The 13,861-nt window shown below is 32.4% G+C and overlaps 1 protein-coding gene across 9 annotated transcripts in view; it reads right to left on the bottom strand.

Moving 5' to 3' along the window:
• MYCBP2 (MYC binding protein 2) overlaps positions 1 to 13,861 on the bottom strand; it is a 226,062-nt gene that overhangs the window by 156,060 nt on the left and 56,141 nt on the right. For 5 of the 9 annotated variants that reach the window (XM_032496842.1, XM_032496837.1, XM_032496838.1 and 2 more), the window contains exons 14-18: positions 12,786 to 12,944; positions 11,089 to 11,293; positions 8,340 to 8,485; positions 7,974 to 8,075; positions 202 to 309 (exon numbers count right to left, since the gene is read on the bottom strand). In XM_032496842.1, coding sequence (XP_032352733.1) covers positions 202 to 309; positions 7,974 to 8,075; positions 8,340 to 8,485; positions 11,089 to 11,293; positions 12,786 to 12,944 — 720 coding nt within the window. Of the gene's footprint in view, positions 1 to 201; positions 310 to 7,973; positions 8,076 to 8,339; positions 8,486 to 11,088; positions 11,294 to 12,785; positions 12,945 to 13,861 lie in introns of those variants that run through there. The other 4 variants (XM_032496841.1, XM_032496840.1, XM_032496844.1 and 1 more) reach the window with 4 other exon arrangements.

Here is a 13,861-nt window from a genome sequence, read left to right as displayed (position 1 = left end):
AAGTTAACCAAAAAAATAAAATAAGATTGACCGTCATTGACAAACAGTATACTTTCAGCATGTTCTTTCTCCTCAGGCTACATAATAATGATAGAAGCAAAGTAGAAGAATTAGGTTTGTGCATTTTCCCAGAGACAAAATTCAAATGAGTGGAAGAAATTGGGAAGGTATCCAACCTAGTTGATAAGGAAGACCAAATACCTTTGTGCTTGTCCCGTTTATGCTTTAGCTGTGCTGGATGGGATCTGAGTCTGGCTAGAGCCTGTTCTCGATGGTTCATAAAAATAGGACCAGCAAATACAAGGGGGCCTGAGGAGAAACATTTTGTATGTGCATAGGAAAGCTCACAAAATGAAAACACTACAATGAACAAAAATAATTCAAACTAAAAAGCATGGAAATTAAAGTTCTGGACATTGTACTTTTCTCCCAATTCCCCCACCCCCAACCGTAACCTATTCACCATTCTATACAAAAGTTTCAATATCTTAAATATAGTTTATAAAGTACAAATTCTATCACTTATACTTATAAAATGATCAGGTAGTTACTAATAGCCTCAAATAGATCATCAGAAAGTTCAAATAGAATAAATCAAATTATCTTACAAATATTTTTAACATCATATATATTCAAACTTGGTAAACTATACATTCATTAAAAATATGTCTTTCCTTCTGAAATACCAAAACCCAACTAAGTTTTAAATTAATGACTAAATTTTAGCAAGGTCTTCAAGATTCAACAGCCACATCAGTCTTGCTACAAAACCAAGATATTATTGACTTAACTATATTCTGTCATAGAGGAAAGAAAAAAATGGTCAAAAACAAAACAAAACCAAAAAATTACCATGATCTTATGTTTATACACATGCACATTTATATATATACATATATATGTATATGTATATATATCATATCACTACCGTATAAAGACAGAATTACAGAAGTTATACTTGATTTGATTTTCTAAAAAGGATAAACCTAACTTTATGTGTGATTTCCATAGCCACATACACAAAATCAGAAACAAGGATAAGCTGAACTTCATACTGATGACAGAGGAATCTAAAGCCAGTAACATTTTTGAAACACTAACCATTCCTCATTAAATAATTCCTTTCTGAAACTCCAATATGTACACATACATATATACACAAATACATACTGACATAGATTACAGTTATTTCTACTTATATAGGACTCAAGGAAAAAAATCTATAGCCAAATTAATTTCAGTAAAATTTAAATGATAATGGGGAAAAGCATTTTTTTAAACTTGAAAAGAAAACTCTAATTATACCTTAAAATTTTAGCTCATTTCCTATAGAACAGAAATACAGCTTCCTTGAGTTTTAGCAACATCAAAAATTCCTGCAAATTTCAAAACACTAAATTTGACAGTTAAGAATTTACCAGTATTTAAAAAGGAAATTGACAGAATATATGTACTGATTTTTTTTATTAAGTTTCTTCATGGTTCTCTATAGATCTTTGGCTATGATTAATTTTTCTAACAATTATTGCTCTGTAAAAATATTTGAAAAACATCAAATTAAATACCAAAGTACTCTCATTAAACATTAAAAAGTGGGTAAAAAATATTTTAATTATGCCTCCAAATATAGAAAAAAAATGCAAGCAGCATCAATTCTATGAAAAAATCAATAACACGGCCTATGATTACTAAAATAAAAATATACTACTTCAATGTTAGTAGAATTAAAAGTATTAGACAGGTTCCAACTACACAAAAGGATTGTAAATACTAAAATAAGAATAATACTATACTGTATTACCATTTTCAGATTTCTGTGGTCTGCCTGAGATATTATTTCTTCAAATAAAAATATTATACCCTTAATACTCATAGTTATTTGCTTCTCACTAAATTCAATCTTTTAATTGTCTTCTGATATATAAATCCAGAAGACACACAGGCAATCAAACCCATAAAGTGTAACATTTGAGCTAAGTTTAAATTACCATTTATAACATCAGGCTATTAGGTTCTAAAATATTCTTGTACCCCATGGACTAAAATAATTTTTTTTACATAGTTCAAACATTCATTTATTCACCATTTTTGATTATCTGTAATGTAACAGACACTAGGTATTGTAGATACAATGACAAAGACATGGATTTCATTCAGATTCAGTCCACCAGGGAAGACAAAAAAGAAAACAAAGAATTGCAATATGCTGTGATAAATGTTATAAAGGAAGTCTGTACACATTATATCCCAAAGGATGAAAAGTAATCAAATCAACCTAAGAGAAACAAATAGGTTTCAAAGAATGAGAAAAAGTTTGCCAAGAGAGAGAAGAAAGAGCATTCCAAGTAAAAGGAATAGAAGTTTTAAAAGCATGAAGATGTTAAAAACAACACTATATGGTCATTAAAAACACACATAGCCAAAATGGATGGAATATAGGGTTATAAAGCAGAAAGTAGTGGGCAATGAGTCTGGAGGTGAATATACAAAACAGATAATTAAAATCTTTTGATACCAGTAAACTTCATTGTAGAGGTGATGAGAAGTCTATAAAATGTTTTCAATTAGTCAACAAAGACACACTGAGTACTGAACAATTTCAGGCACCATGCTAGGTCCTGGAAACATTTGGATAAACAAGACACCATCTCTGCTTCAAGAAGCTCATGGTCTAACAGCTGAGGGAGAGTTTACAGACAACCCAAGAAGAAGTTATGACAGTGCACTGTGACAAAATTAAGCACAGTGCAGTGGCAGGTAGCAAACCTTGAGGGTAGAAAAGCAGGGAGTTTGGGGATATAAGAAGAGAAAATACCATGTAAGCTGAGATCTAAAAAAAAAAAAAAAAAAAAAGGTAGCCAGTACTGTAAAGGTTCAGAGATACGGGGGATAATAGTTTTGGAATAGGAAAGAGTAGTAAAGAGACATGAGGCTGTAGAGATAAAACGTGGAATTAATTATGAGAACTATGAGTGACTTTTTGGTTTTAAATACAGAAATACCAATGATCAGATCTACATTTTAGAAAAAAAATCCTGGAAAGAAGGTGGACAATAGCTTAGAAGACGGTTAAGACTGGGGTTAAGACCGCTTAAAAGGCTTTTTGCTGAGCTAAAGAAACAGCAGTGGCATACTAAGAAGTAGACATATTCAAAAGATTTAATAGCTTTTTAATAAAATTAAGAAAGTAGAATAGAATCTGTTGGGTTTATTTGCTTCAGTGAAAGTGAATAAAACAGGGGTGTGAAAAGCACAGATTGAGATATTTAAAAGCTCCTTCCATTCACATGCAGACAATGGGTTATCTGGAGCACATCCACGGGCAGGTAAACTGAAAGAGTGACTGGAATAAGTGGCAGCAAAATATAATACAAGCCTTTCAGAAAGTTATTGGTGACACATTTTAAGAAACTAAAAATTATCATTATCCTTTGGCCAGTAACTGAATATCCAGAAATCTGTCCTAAGGGAAACTCTAAAATATTTTTCTAAAAAATTTCAGCTCAGAGGTGTTACTATAACCTTATTAATTGTAACAAAAAATTTTAAACAATTCAAAAAGGAGAATAATTAATAAAAACCTATGGTATATCCTCTCACTGGAATAATATTCAGCTGTGAAGACAAGACTTTTGAAGAAAAAAATGCTTTTGTGCTATTTAAATTAGAAATGATTGTAATATGTTCACCAACATTTTGCAAAAATTAAAAAGAATAATAATAACTAATACAGGTGATGCAAGAAGAAAACACCACTCATATATTAGACTTGAGAAGACAAATTCCTGTAGCATTTTAAAAATGATCTGAAATATCTGTTGAAATTTAAAACATACACACTCTCTGGTCCAAATATCCTATTTCTGGGATGCTCTTATATATACACAAAAACTCCACTACATATGGCTATAAGTTTAAGAATATTTATTATAGCAAAATCCAGAAAAACCTGAAAATAACCTTAATGTCCATTAACAAAATAATGGTTGAATAAACTGTGGTTCAGCCATATTATGAAATGCTATATAGCTGTTAAACAGAATGTAGTAAATCCATACTCACTGAGCTAGTGTGTATTCATGTTGTATTGTAAAATGAGAAAAAGATGTTTCAAAGAACCGTTTGATATTTAACACAATATCACTTTTGTAAATAAGCATATGCCTATACTTCCACACATACATAGATATCTGCACGATTACTAAACCTCATTTGCTCGGGGGAGGAGTACAAGAGGCAAGGAAAACTTCTAGAAAATATAAATATATACATACTATAACATTAAGTAAGTATATAAAACATAAGATTCAGTCAGTGATATAACTGGAAATATATAAAACTTGATTAGAAGATGACAATGAAATCAATAAAAGTAAAAATGTAATTAAAGGATAGGTTTCTGTGAAAGAGTATACCAATATATATCACAGTATGAAATGATGTAAAATAACAAAATTGTACGCATAGAAAAATTTTAAGAAAGTACACCAACATTCTACAGTGGTTACCTTTGGATGAAGATTTATACTGATATTTTTTCTTATTTATATTTTCTAAGTGATTCATATAATACTTTAAAAGGGTCTTTGATGTGGTATTAGAAGATCAGCTAATACTGGATTTGATTTGTCAAGTCAAGGAAATAACGGTTTTCGAGGCTTAAAAATCAACAGCAATAACTTCTCAACACTTTAAAATTAGAGAAACTATAATAAATTTGTTTTAACATTTTAATTTGTAACTATAGGAAACTTTTTTCTATCAAAATGGAATCATTTTACTCTACAGAAGATGTAGGGGGTTTTGCTATTAAAGTTTTGTGATGAACATCCCAATGCTGTGAGAAAAGCAATCAAGTTGAGGCCAGAGCTGGAAAAGAATCAAATCCTAAGGGAACAGAAGTCTACTAAACAGCCCACCATCACCAGCATCATTATCTTCACCATCACCACCATCACAACCATCAAACATTTGCCCAAGGCTTGGTACATATCAGACATTTTCATGTGTATCATTTAATCCTCATCCCTACTTATGTGAGTACACTTGTCACCTCCATTTTAAAGGTAAGGAAACTGAGGTTCAGAGTGGTTAAATTCCAGGGTCATATACCCAGTTAAGAAGCCAGGATATGAACCAAAGTCTAACATCTAAACCCATATTCTTAATCACCATGCTATATAGCTTGGCTAACTATGTAACTTATCTAAATGAGATTCTCTAGGGAGAGCGAAAGAAGGCACTGTAAGAAATATCCCAGACAGTATACATAAAACGGAAATGCCTCAGGCAAACCCAGGACGTAACTCACCCCACCTACAGCTCACAATTATGAAACCTTGATTTGACATTTAGGAGAAAAAGAAAGAAGGAAAAGTAGGCAACATTATTTGAGCCTAGTTTTCCTTACAACAGAGTGCTGAGAAGGAATATAGAGATAAGAGCACTGACATAATCACCTAGGAGTCCTGGTGACTTACACAGCTCTACTTAAAAATCACACTGAACAAGCAATCCACTTATAAAATTAATACAAGTCTCAGAGAATTTAGCTGTCAATCAACTGTCTAAAAACAAACTAAAAATTATCACAAACACCACTGAAATAAAATCTGTAAATGAATGCCATTGGTACCTAAGAATATATATGTAAAAAAAATATTATCTGAAAGATTAATATCATAAAAAATTAAAGAAAAAGTTCCAACTTTATCAAAAAGCAGTAACCACAACACTTTTTGTGGTTTCAACAGCAAGAAAATTTTGTGTCATAAACAGCAGCTAAATTACATCAATAGGCCTGAGGCTGGTGATCAAGGCTTTAATACAAGAGCTGGGTCCTAAAATTCTAATCAACTTTAAAACAATCAACACAAACTTGGTAAACAGGATGAGACAGGTAAATCAAGTAAAATAATTTAATTTAATCTAAACCTGAAAGGTTGAAATTTCAACACAGATAAAGACAATTACTAATAAGCGTAATTACAGGCTTGCTAACTGTTAGTATCTAAAAAGTACCAAGCAGAAGCTAAGAAGAAAAAAAAAAAAAAGACAAGTATGTGTAACAGTTGGAACGTGAAAAATTTATTTGGCATTCCTGTTCCTCACAAGGACAAAACAAGACTAACAATCCTCGTTAGCCTGGTACCAAACAAGAGCCCTAGAACACTGTGCATGTGACTCAGACCTATCCAGGACCCCGAGGCAGAAATTATGAAGCATGAGGCCCAGGCTGATGTAGAAGGTCCAGGGAACAAACCTGATCATCACTGCCCTCTAGAGCAGTGGTTCTCACACTTCAGCACCATCAGAATCACCTGGAGGGCTTGTTAAACCACAGAAACAATATCATTTCCACAAATAATTAAATAATACTTTTTTTTTCACCTTTAAAAGGTTAGAGTGTATGTTTTAAAGGTCTTTGATGCATTTTAAAATAAATGGCAAAAGAAAATTCTGCAATAACAAAGTTTTGTTGAATAACCAATGCATAGACAATGTTCTTTTACTTCGGTATGCAGAAAAATACTATACCTAGAGAAGAACAGCTTTTTATAGAGGGGGAGAAAAGATTATAAGACATACAGTATTAGGCAAGTAATTAAATGTCATCATAAGGAGCTGCTATACTTTGGTAGAAACGTAAGAAATTGCTGAGTTTTGTACATCATTTCATATGGTTAAACCTAGTATTTCCAAAAAAAGAAACAACAGGTAGTAAAAGTATCTCTGACAACTAACCTTAAGCAAATAATATCATTAAAATAAAAGGAATTATCATTTAATTACCATGTGTCATAAAGACCCAGAACTTACATTTTACCCTATCCTCTACAAGACATTTAATATGTTATTTTCACATATATCTATATAATGTAAATAATAACAGTATATACATTAATCTCATTAAAAGCTCCTTTAGAGTAAGAGGCAATGATTTTATGTAAACAAAGCCAAATTAACAGCAAATATTCACTCTGTCAATTTATCAACATCGTTTATCAGACACTGTAAAGAACAATCTTCAAGTTCTAAGCATGTTTTATGACTTTAGTTTAATAAAAATAGAATTTACATGCGCTATAAATTTTATATTTATTCCATTTTATATTAAAAAAGGAAATGCCTAAAAAAGGTCTGTAATAATAGTTAAATGGGTAACAGGTTTTATCTTATGTATCAAATATAATGTCATTCTAATAAATATTTAAAGATACAATGTCACTAAATATTTCTAATCAAGATTAGAATAAAGGAATAAAATCACAGACCTTTGTAACAATTTGTCCTAACCCTAAAATTCTACTGGGCAACAATAACTTTGGTAATACTTGTATTTATCTCTGCTTGCTGGATATATGCTAAAATACTTATAATCATTGTTAAATATATTCTTCAGGCTGAGAAGTGGTCATAAACAACTAGGAAAAGATAAATAATAAGTCTATTTTTGCAATAAAATCTGCAGACTCCCCAACCTACCCTTCTGATACATAACCAGAATAAGCTTTTTCTAAAAAGAGATACATAAAGGCATAATTATGCACTGAATTGGAAGGAAGACTGATGAGACTATGCCCAGAATGATTGTAAATAATTAAGACAACAGAAATTAAAATACCAAACTAATTTGGTAATCATAGTTAAGTAGATGGGTCAAAATTTGGGTGAAGGACGGTACTTAGAACTCGTATTTTTAAAAAGCTGACATTGCTAATAGTTTTCGATACTTGGCAAATGGCACAACAATTCTTAATATGGTTGACTTATCTCATGAAACTCAACTGAATTAAATGTATGTTATTAGCACAATTGTAAATACCTTCAATATTTTCATGAATTACTAGAATGTTACTAATCTTAATTTCAATTTCTTACTAAATCAGCCTACTCTATAAAGTTTTATGTGATCTCAGTATAGGGTAAGAAAATAGCCTTTCATATACATTTTCTCTGCAGCTACATCTTACCTCTTCCTTCATCTAATCTGTGTCTCCTGATTACACGCTGCCGTTTTTCTTCTTGTCGTAACTGAAGGTGTTCTTCAATGTTAACCCCAGGTACTGGGACAGCTAGATGATTGACAATCAATCAATCAATTTTATAATAGATATGATAGAATTACATGAAATTCAAGAAAGTAAAAGCTAACAAAAACATTGTCTAAAACATAAATGATTTTTACTGCAAGAATCTTAGCAAAAAGGGAAAAAAAGATTCTCATCCCTTAAAGACACATTGTCAGTTACCATACAAGCAGTACTGCATAGTCAACTGTTATCTTAATTTGTTAACGTGTATCTAACAGGAATTGTTTAAACTATCAGAATTATTACCTAATAGAAGATCTAAAGGTATCATCTCTTTCACTGCATCAAGAATTCCTCTTTGTCTTGCCTCTTGACCATCCAATTCTCTAGCACAAGCCTTGCAACATCCACATACAGCACAGCCAGATTCTCCAGAACCACAACCACAGATCCTAAAAATAAATAAATTATTAACAAAAATCCTTCTCTTTCCTTAAAACTCCATGACACCTTTTCTGCATTCTTAAGATTAACTTAAATAAGTCAGCAATGAAATCACCCCTTCAGATCAGGATCTGTCAATCTTAAAGAAAAGATATGAATGGATGAATAATTCCAAGGTATGAATAGATATTAAAATTCCTAATAGGCATAACTGGTATATTTCTATAGAAAATACAAATGAATCCTGTTATTTTCAAAGCCACTATTAACGAAGTCTTTTAAAAGTTTTCATGATTAGTGAGGTGCCAGTAGTTCCAGTATTAAGAGGCTAACAAACAATTTGCTGCTATCTTCCAGATAAGTTAAGGAAAGTGTAGGCAGCCTTCAGTTAGTGAGCCAGCCCAGCTTGCCAGCTTCCTACGTTATGTCTCCTCACCCCGCCCTCTCCTTTACATGCCATCACTCTCATTCACTCCTTTCACGGTGTCCAGTTACCTATTCTTTCTCCTCTTCTTTGTCCTTTCCCTATCAGTTGTGAACCATGCATATGACATCTGATTATAATATAAAGAAAACAAGAACACTCCCAGAAGTTGGCTAGAGGGTCAGTAAACACTAACTTCTTGGTCACATATTTTGTAGATATAGAAGTTCTAACTTTATTTTTTGTTTGTTTTGGGGTTTTTTTGGGGGGGAGGATTAGGTTTGTTTATTTATTTCTAATGGAGGTACTGGGGATTGAACCTAGGACCTCATCATGCATGCTAAGCATGTGCTCTACCACTGAGCTATACCCTCCCCTAGAAGTCCTAACTTTAATGTTATTTGTTGGATCAGGCCTGAAAAACTTCTGCCAGCCTCACTGCACCTCTGGTTACCCAGGTTTGTGGAGGCCTAAGATGAAGGATCTACCTGGCAACAGTTTTGAAAGTCATAGTTCTAGGTATCCTGGAAATTCCTGGCTTTTAAAAGCAAGCATTACAGACCATCTGGAAGATCACTTACAACAGTAAAAACTGATATGATAATATGCCTTACTGAATTGGCCATGGGCACTATTTTAAAAATAATGTTTAATACTAAATTTATTCTAAGATCTATATGTAGTCACAATTTTATAATATTTGAAGTCATTTTTAAGTGTTTAGTGTCCTGCATATATTCCTATGTTGACTTTATTCATGTATTTATTTCTACTTCACTAATAAAGAAGTTACTGTATTTCGTTAGACATCATCCATTTAAATCTATAAATAATTACTGGAAACTGATAGTACATCACTGGGGAAAAGGATACAATGAAAAATAATTAGTTTCAGGAAGGGCCAGAGAATTCAGAAATTCATTTATGATATTTATCAGTGGCATAAGTTCAGAGATTGGGAACACTTAATTTTAAATGAAAATAGCTTGGGAGAGATCCAGAAAGATAAATTTCAGTTCTAACATTGTTTAAAAAAAAAATCACCGAATCTTTCTATATCCAACTTAAATTTAAAAATAAACAAATCAGAGGCTTAACTACAGTAAACAGAACCAAACATATACCTTTGTAGAAGGAATATTTGATAAAGAGAGCCAAAAATTTTTTAACATATTAGCATATCAAAAAATGCAAAGAAAACTTATTGTTAAAAAATTATAATATTTCAACAGCCTAAAAAAAAAATAAAACCTATTATATATGATATATTTAACAAAGTTAAATCAAATATAAACCTAGAAATATAGAAAATCAAGACACTGTTTGGGAAGAAGTACTTGATCACTAAAGAGGTATCAAACAGGGAGGTCAGAGATGAGGAGGTGGCTATTCTTATTCTGGGCTTCTCTTCACAAAATTCTCACTATTCCCCAAAGTTGGCTAATTAGCATAAATAATCTGATCTTACAAAGATCAGATCTATCATAACACAAAGATGTAAGACAACTAATTAATTATGTCTCCCAAAGATCACTCAATTATGTTACATTAGCTATAAATGGCAACACAAAAATAGGACTTGAAATTCTCTCCAACATTCTAGGGGAAAACCTGCATTCTGATTCTGCCAAACTCACATATTAACTTTAAAATGATAATAACACCAAACCCTGAGGGGGAAAAAATGGTCCAACAAGAATAAAAAGGCTAAATATAACAGGTATAATGCAACTTTAGAAGTGACAATTCCTAGAACTCCTAAAACTGCAAACAGAATAATAATTCAAAAGAAAATTATATAACCCTAATTGAGTATTCTATATGGTGCTTCATAATTCTATACAGAAACAATTCATGTTCAACAAAAATGAATAGATATTTGGCATCAAAGAATTCTTAAGAAAAGACTACAAAATGAAGCACAGCCTCAAGCATTAAAGAAATGTATGCCCTATTTTTAAATAATGAGTTAAACAAATCAAATGAAAGAAAAGCACCTTAAATAAAATAACACTGAATTGGAAATTATTATAGTAGAAAACAATGATTAAGAATTAGAAGTATATACCAATATGCCTTTATAAGAAACAACATAACAGAATACACTCTAGAATGGCTTTGGAAAGAAATGTGTTCTGCTTATATTCTACTACTATTTTATCTCTTGAGAATTAGTCATGTACTTACCCTCCAGGAACTCTGTCCGGACGCCCACTACTGACACAGCTGGCTCCGTACCCGGTACAGTCTCCACAGACGGTGCACACCATGCACTGCTCCAGCTTCCACTTGTGCATGCCCGGAGGGCACATCATGGACTTCTCGTCTTTCTCATCTAGCTCTTCTTCCAGGTCCTCATCCATTGCTGTTGCCATATTTTCAACTCCAAACCCTATTTAAAAGATCAGTTTATAATTCTGATGTAGGTTATTCCCGTGTCTAAAAAACTGGTCATTTTATTTTTCAGTTAAAAAGTTAAAACATACATAACACATACTAATCCAAGTAAATATACAAAGGAATGATAAAATGTAAAAGCAACAGAAATAAAATTTAATTTAGGGATCACTAATAAGTGTTCTTCCCATCTTCTTTCTGCAAAAAGAGGCAGTGATGGTAAGAGCATCTCTTAGCTATTACTTTGTGTCACTCACACTTCTAATTTTCTCTGATTTTAGTCCCTTGCTTTCCATCTTCACCACCAATACTTTCATTCAACACACCAACGAAAGTCTCCTAACCACACACCAAGAGTCCCTCCACTCTAGAATAACCTCCCACTGATAGTAATGAGCTTCTTAAAATATATATTTGATTCTATGACTTCACAATTTACAAATTTCAATGTCTTTTTCCCAGCGTCTTCAAAAGAACAAAACTCCTTAGCAAGATACAGTCAGTCACAATAAGGCTCCCAATTTCCTCCAATCTTTCTTCCATGCAAACTACATTCCACCTGAATCTAAATTTCCTCTGCTTTCTAAACATCCTGTCTCCTTTTACATGCTCACAGCCTTTGCCTGCCATCAAGAAGGCCCCAAAAGAGCTAAATTTGTTTTTCTTAATTTATACAAATATTAATCCTCAAATTCATTCACATACAGCTCAATGCTTAATTCTAATAATATGTCTCTATTTCCTATTCTTCATCCATACAAAATTAAAAACAGAAAACCAGAAATTGGGGTAAAGGGTATATGACAGCACTGACAGCAGTTAGAAGTAAACACTAAGAGTAAGAATGAGGTGGACACAAACTATTACCAAAACAAACAAACAAACAAACAAAAACAAAAACTACAACAAGCAAGGCAACAAAGGATAAACCTCTCTTTTCCCCCTTCAATAGCCTGAGTGCTGGGGCAAAGGATACAGTATATAAGGTGTATCTACAATTTCTCCTGATAAAGGGTCAAGTATTCTTAAGGATCACGCTTAGTTGTCAAGAACTGATTAAATTTCAGGTAGTACATGCTGTTAAACAGGAAGATATTTGCCAGACAGATTGCTGCCAACAATGGTTAAGACTGAAAACATGGGGTATAAAAGGAGCTAATAACAAAGAGCTTGAAAAATATACTTTTCTGGAATAATTCAGTCACTAAAAATGCTAAATCAAAGAAGGTGCTATTACATCTTATACAAAATTAAGAAAAACACACAAGTAAATAAGTAAGCTCATTCAGACATTAGAAATCTAAAGTATATTCAATTATTCCAGTGATATACTGTCAATCAAATAAGAAATTCAGTGGTTTTCATAATTTATAAGTATGAAATCAAAAAGCCATTTGTTTTGAAAGAATAAAATTCTTCACCATGGTGTTCTGAAAAACTACAGAAAAGATAACACAGAAATTAACATCCACACATGCAACACCTACCTTTCCCACCTTGGTTCATGGCACCAGTGTCTCGTCCACACTGTCCTTTATTATTTACACCAAATGTCCAGACTTCTCCATTCTTCATTAAAACACAAGTATGAGCTTTGCCCATAGCTACCTGAGTTACAAAATGGCCTTTCAAATCTGTTACCAAACCTACAGGAAAGATACAAATTTGGTAAGAAACAACAAAAAAGCCTTTCTGAGCCTAGTAAATCATCAGTAATGGAAAGGGACCACTTCAACATAAAACTTTCCATTTCTGGGATAAAATAACCCAACAAAATGGGAAATAGTGGCCAAAAGATAGACAAGGTATCAGTAAATTAACTTTGTAATTTTGTAATAAGCCCTCAAAATCTTAAAAGGTCATCTTCTAGACTAGGGACAAGGCTCTATTCTGGCATTAGCTCAAGCCTGCTTCTCCTGCATGCTTGCTCTAAGTGGTAGGACCGCTCAACAGTTCTTAGAAAGGTCACTGTACCTCGAACTTTCCTGACTCAAGCACAAAGGAGTCTATGAATCATGTACTTTACTTGCTTTGACCTGCCTCAGCGAAACAGAGTAGAAAACCTGCCAGAGTATTCTGAAATAACACTGTTTTTGTAGAAACCTGTGAGATTTCAAAAGCAGTATTTCTTAGGCTTTTTAAATCTACAATGTTTTTTCCACAATCCAATACATAGTTAGTTCCTAAACTTCACTTATTCATGAATTACTTTCATTATGCTTCCCATATCTTGGTATCACCCATACTATCTTGGCATTTTTGCATCAATTTTAAATTGACTAAAGTATTTTTAACCTTATCCAGCAGTAATAACTGTAGAAATCAAAGACTACTGAGTATTTCCAACATACACTAAAATAAGAACATTTTTTAAAAATTAAAGTATTTGTTTTACTTAGGTTACAAATAATATAATTCTCACATCACACTTCGGCAAAACTATTCTACATTATTAGCTCAGCTATCACCTCCTTAAGGTGACCTTTCCTTTCACCTTATACTAGCTTAGGTCTTTTGGTTAAGCGTACCTCAAAAACTCCCACTTTTAGCATTTAGCATACTT

Source organism: Camelus ferus, chromosome 14 (assembly GCF_009834535.1).
Source record: "Camelus ferus isolate YT-003-E chromosome 14, BCGSAC_Cfer_1.0, whole genome shotgun sequence".
NCBI lineage: Eukaryota > Metazoa > Chordata > Mammalia > Artiodactyla > Camelidae > Camelus > Camelus ferus.
This window is presented reverse-complemented; position numbering and strand designations above follow the sequence as displayed.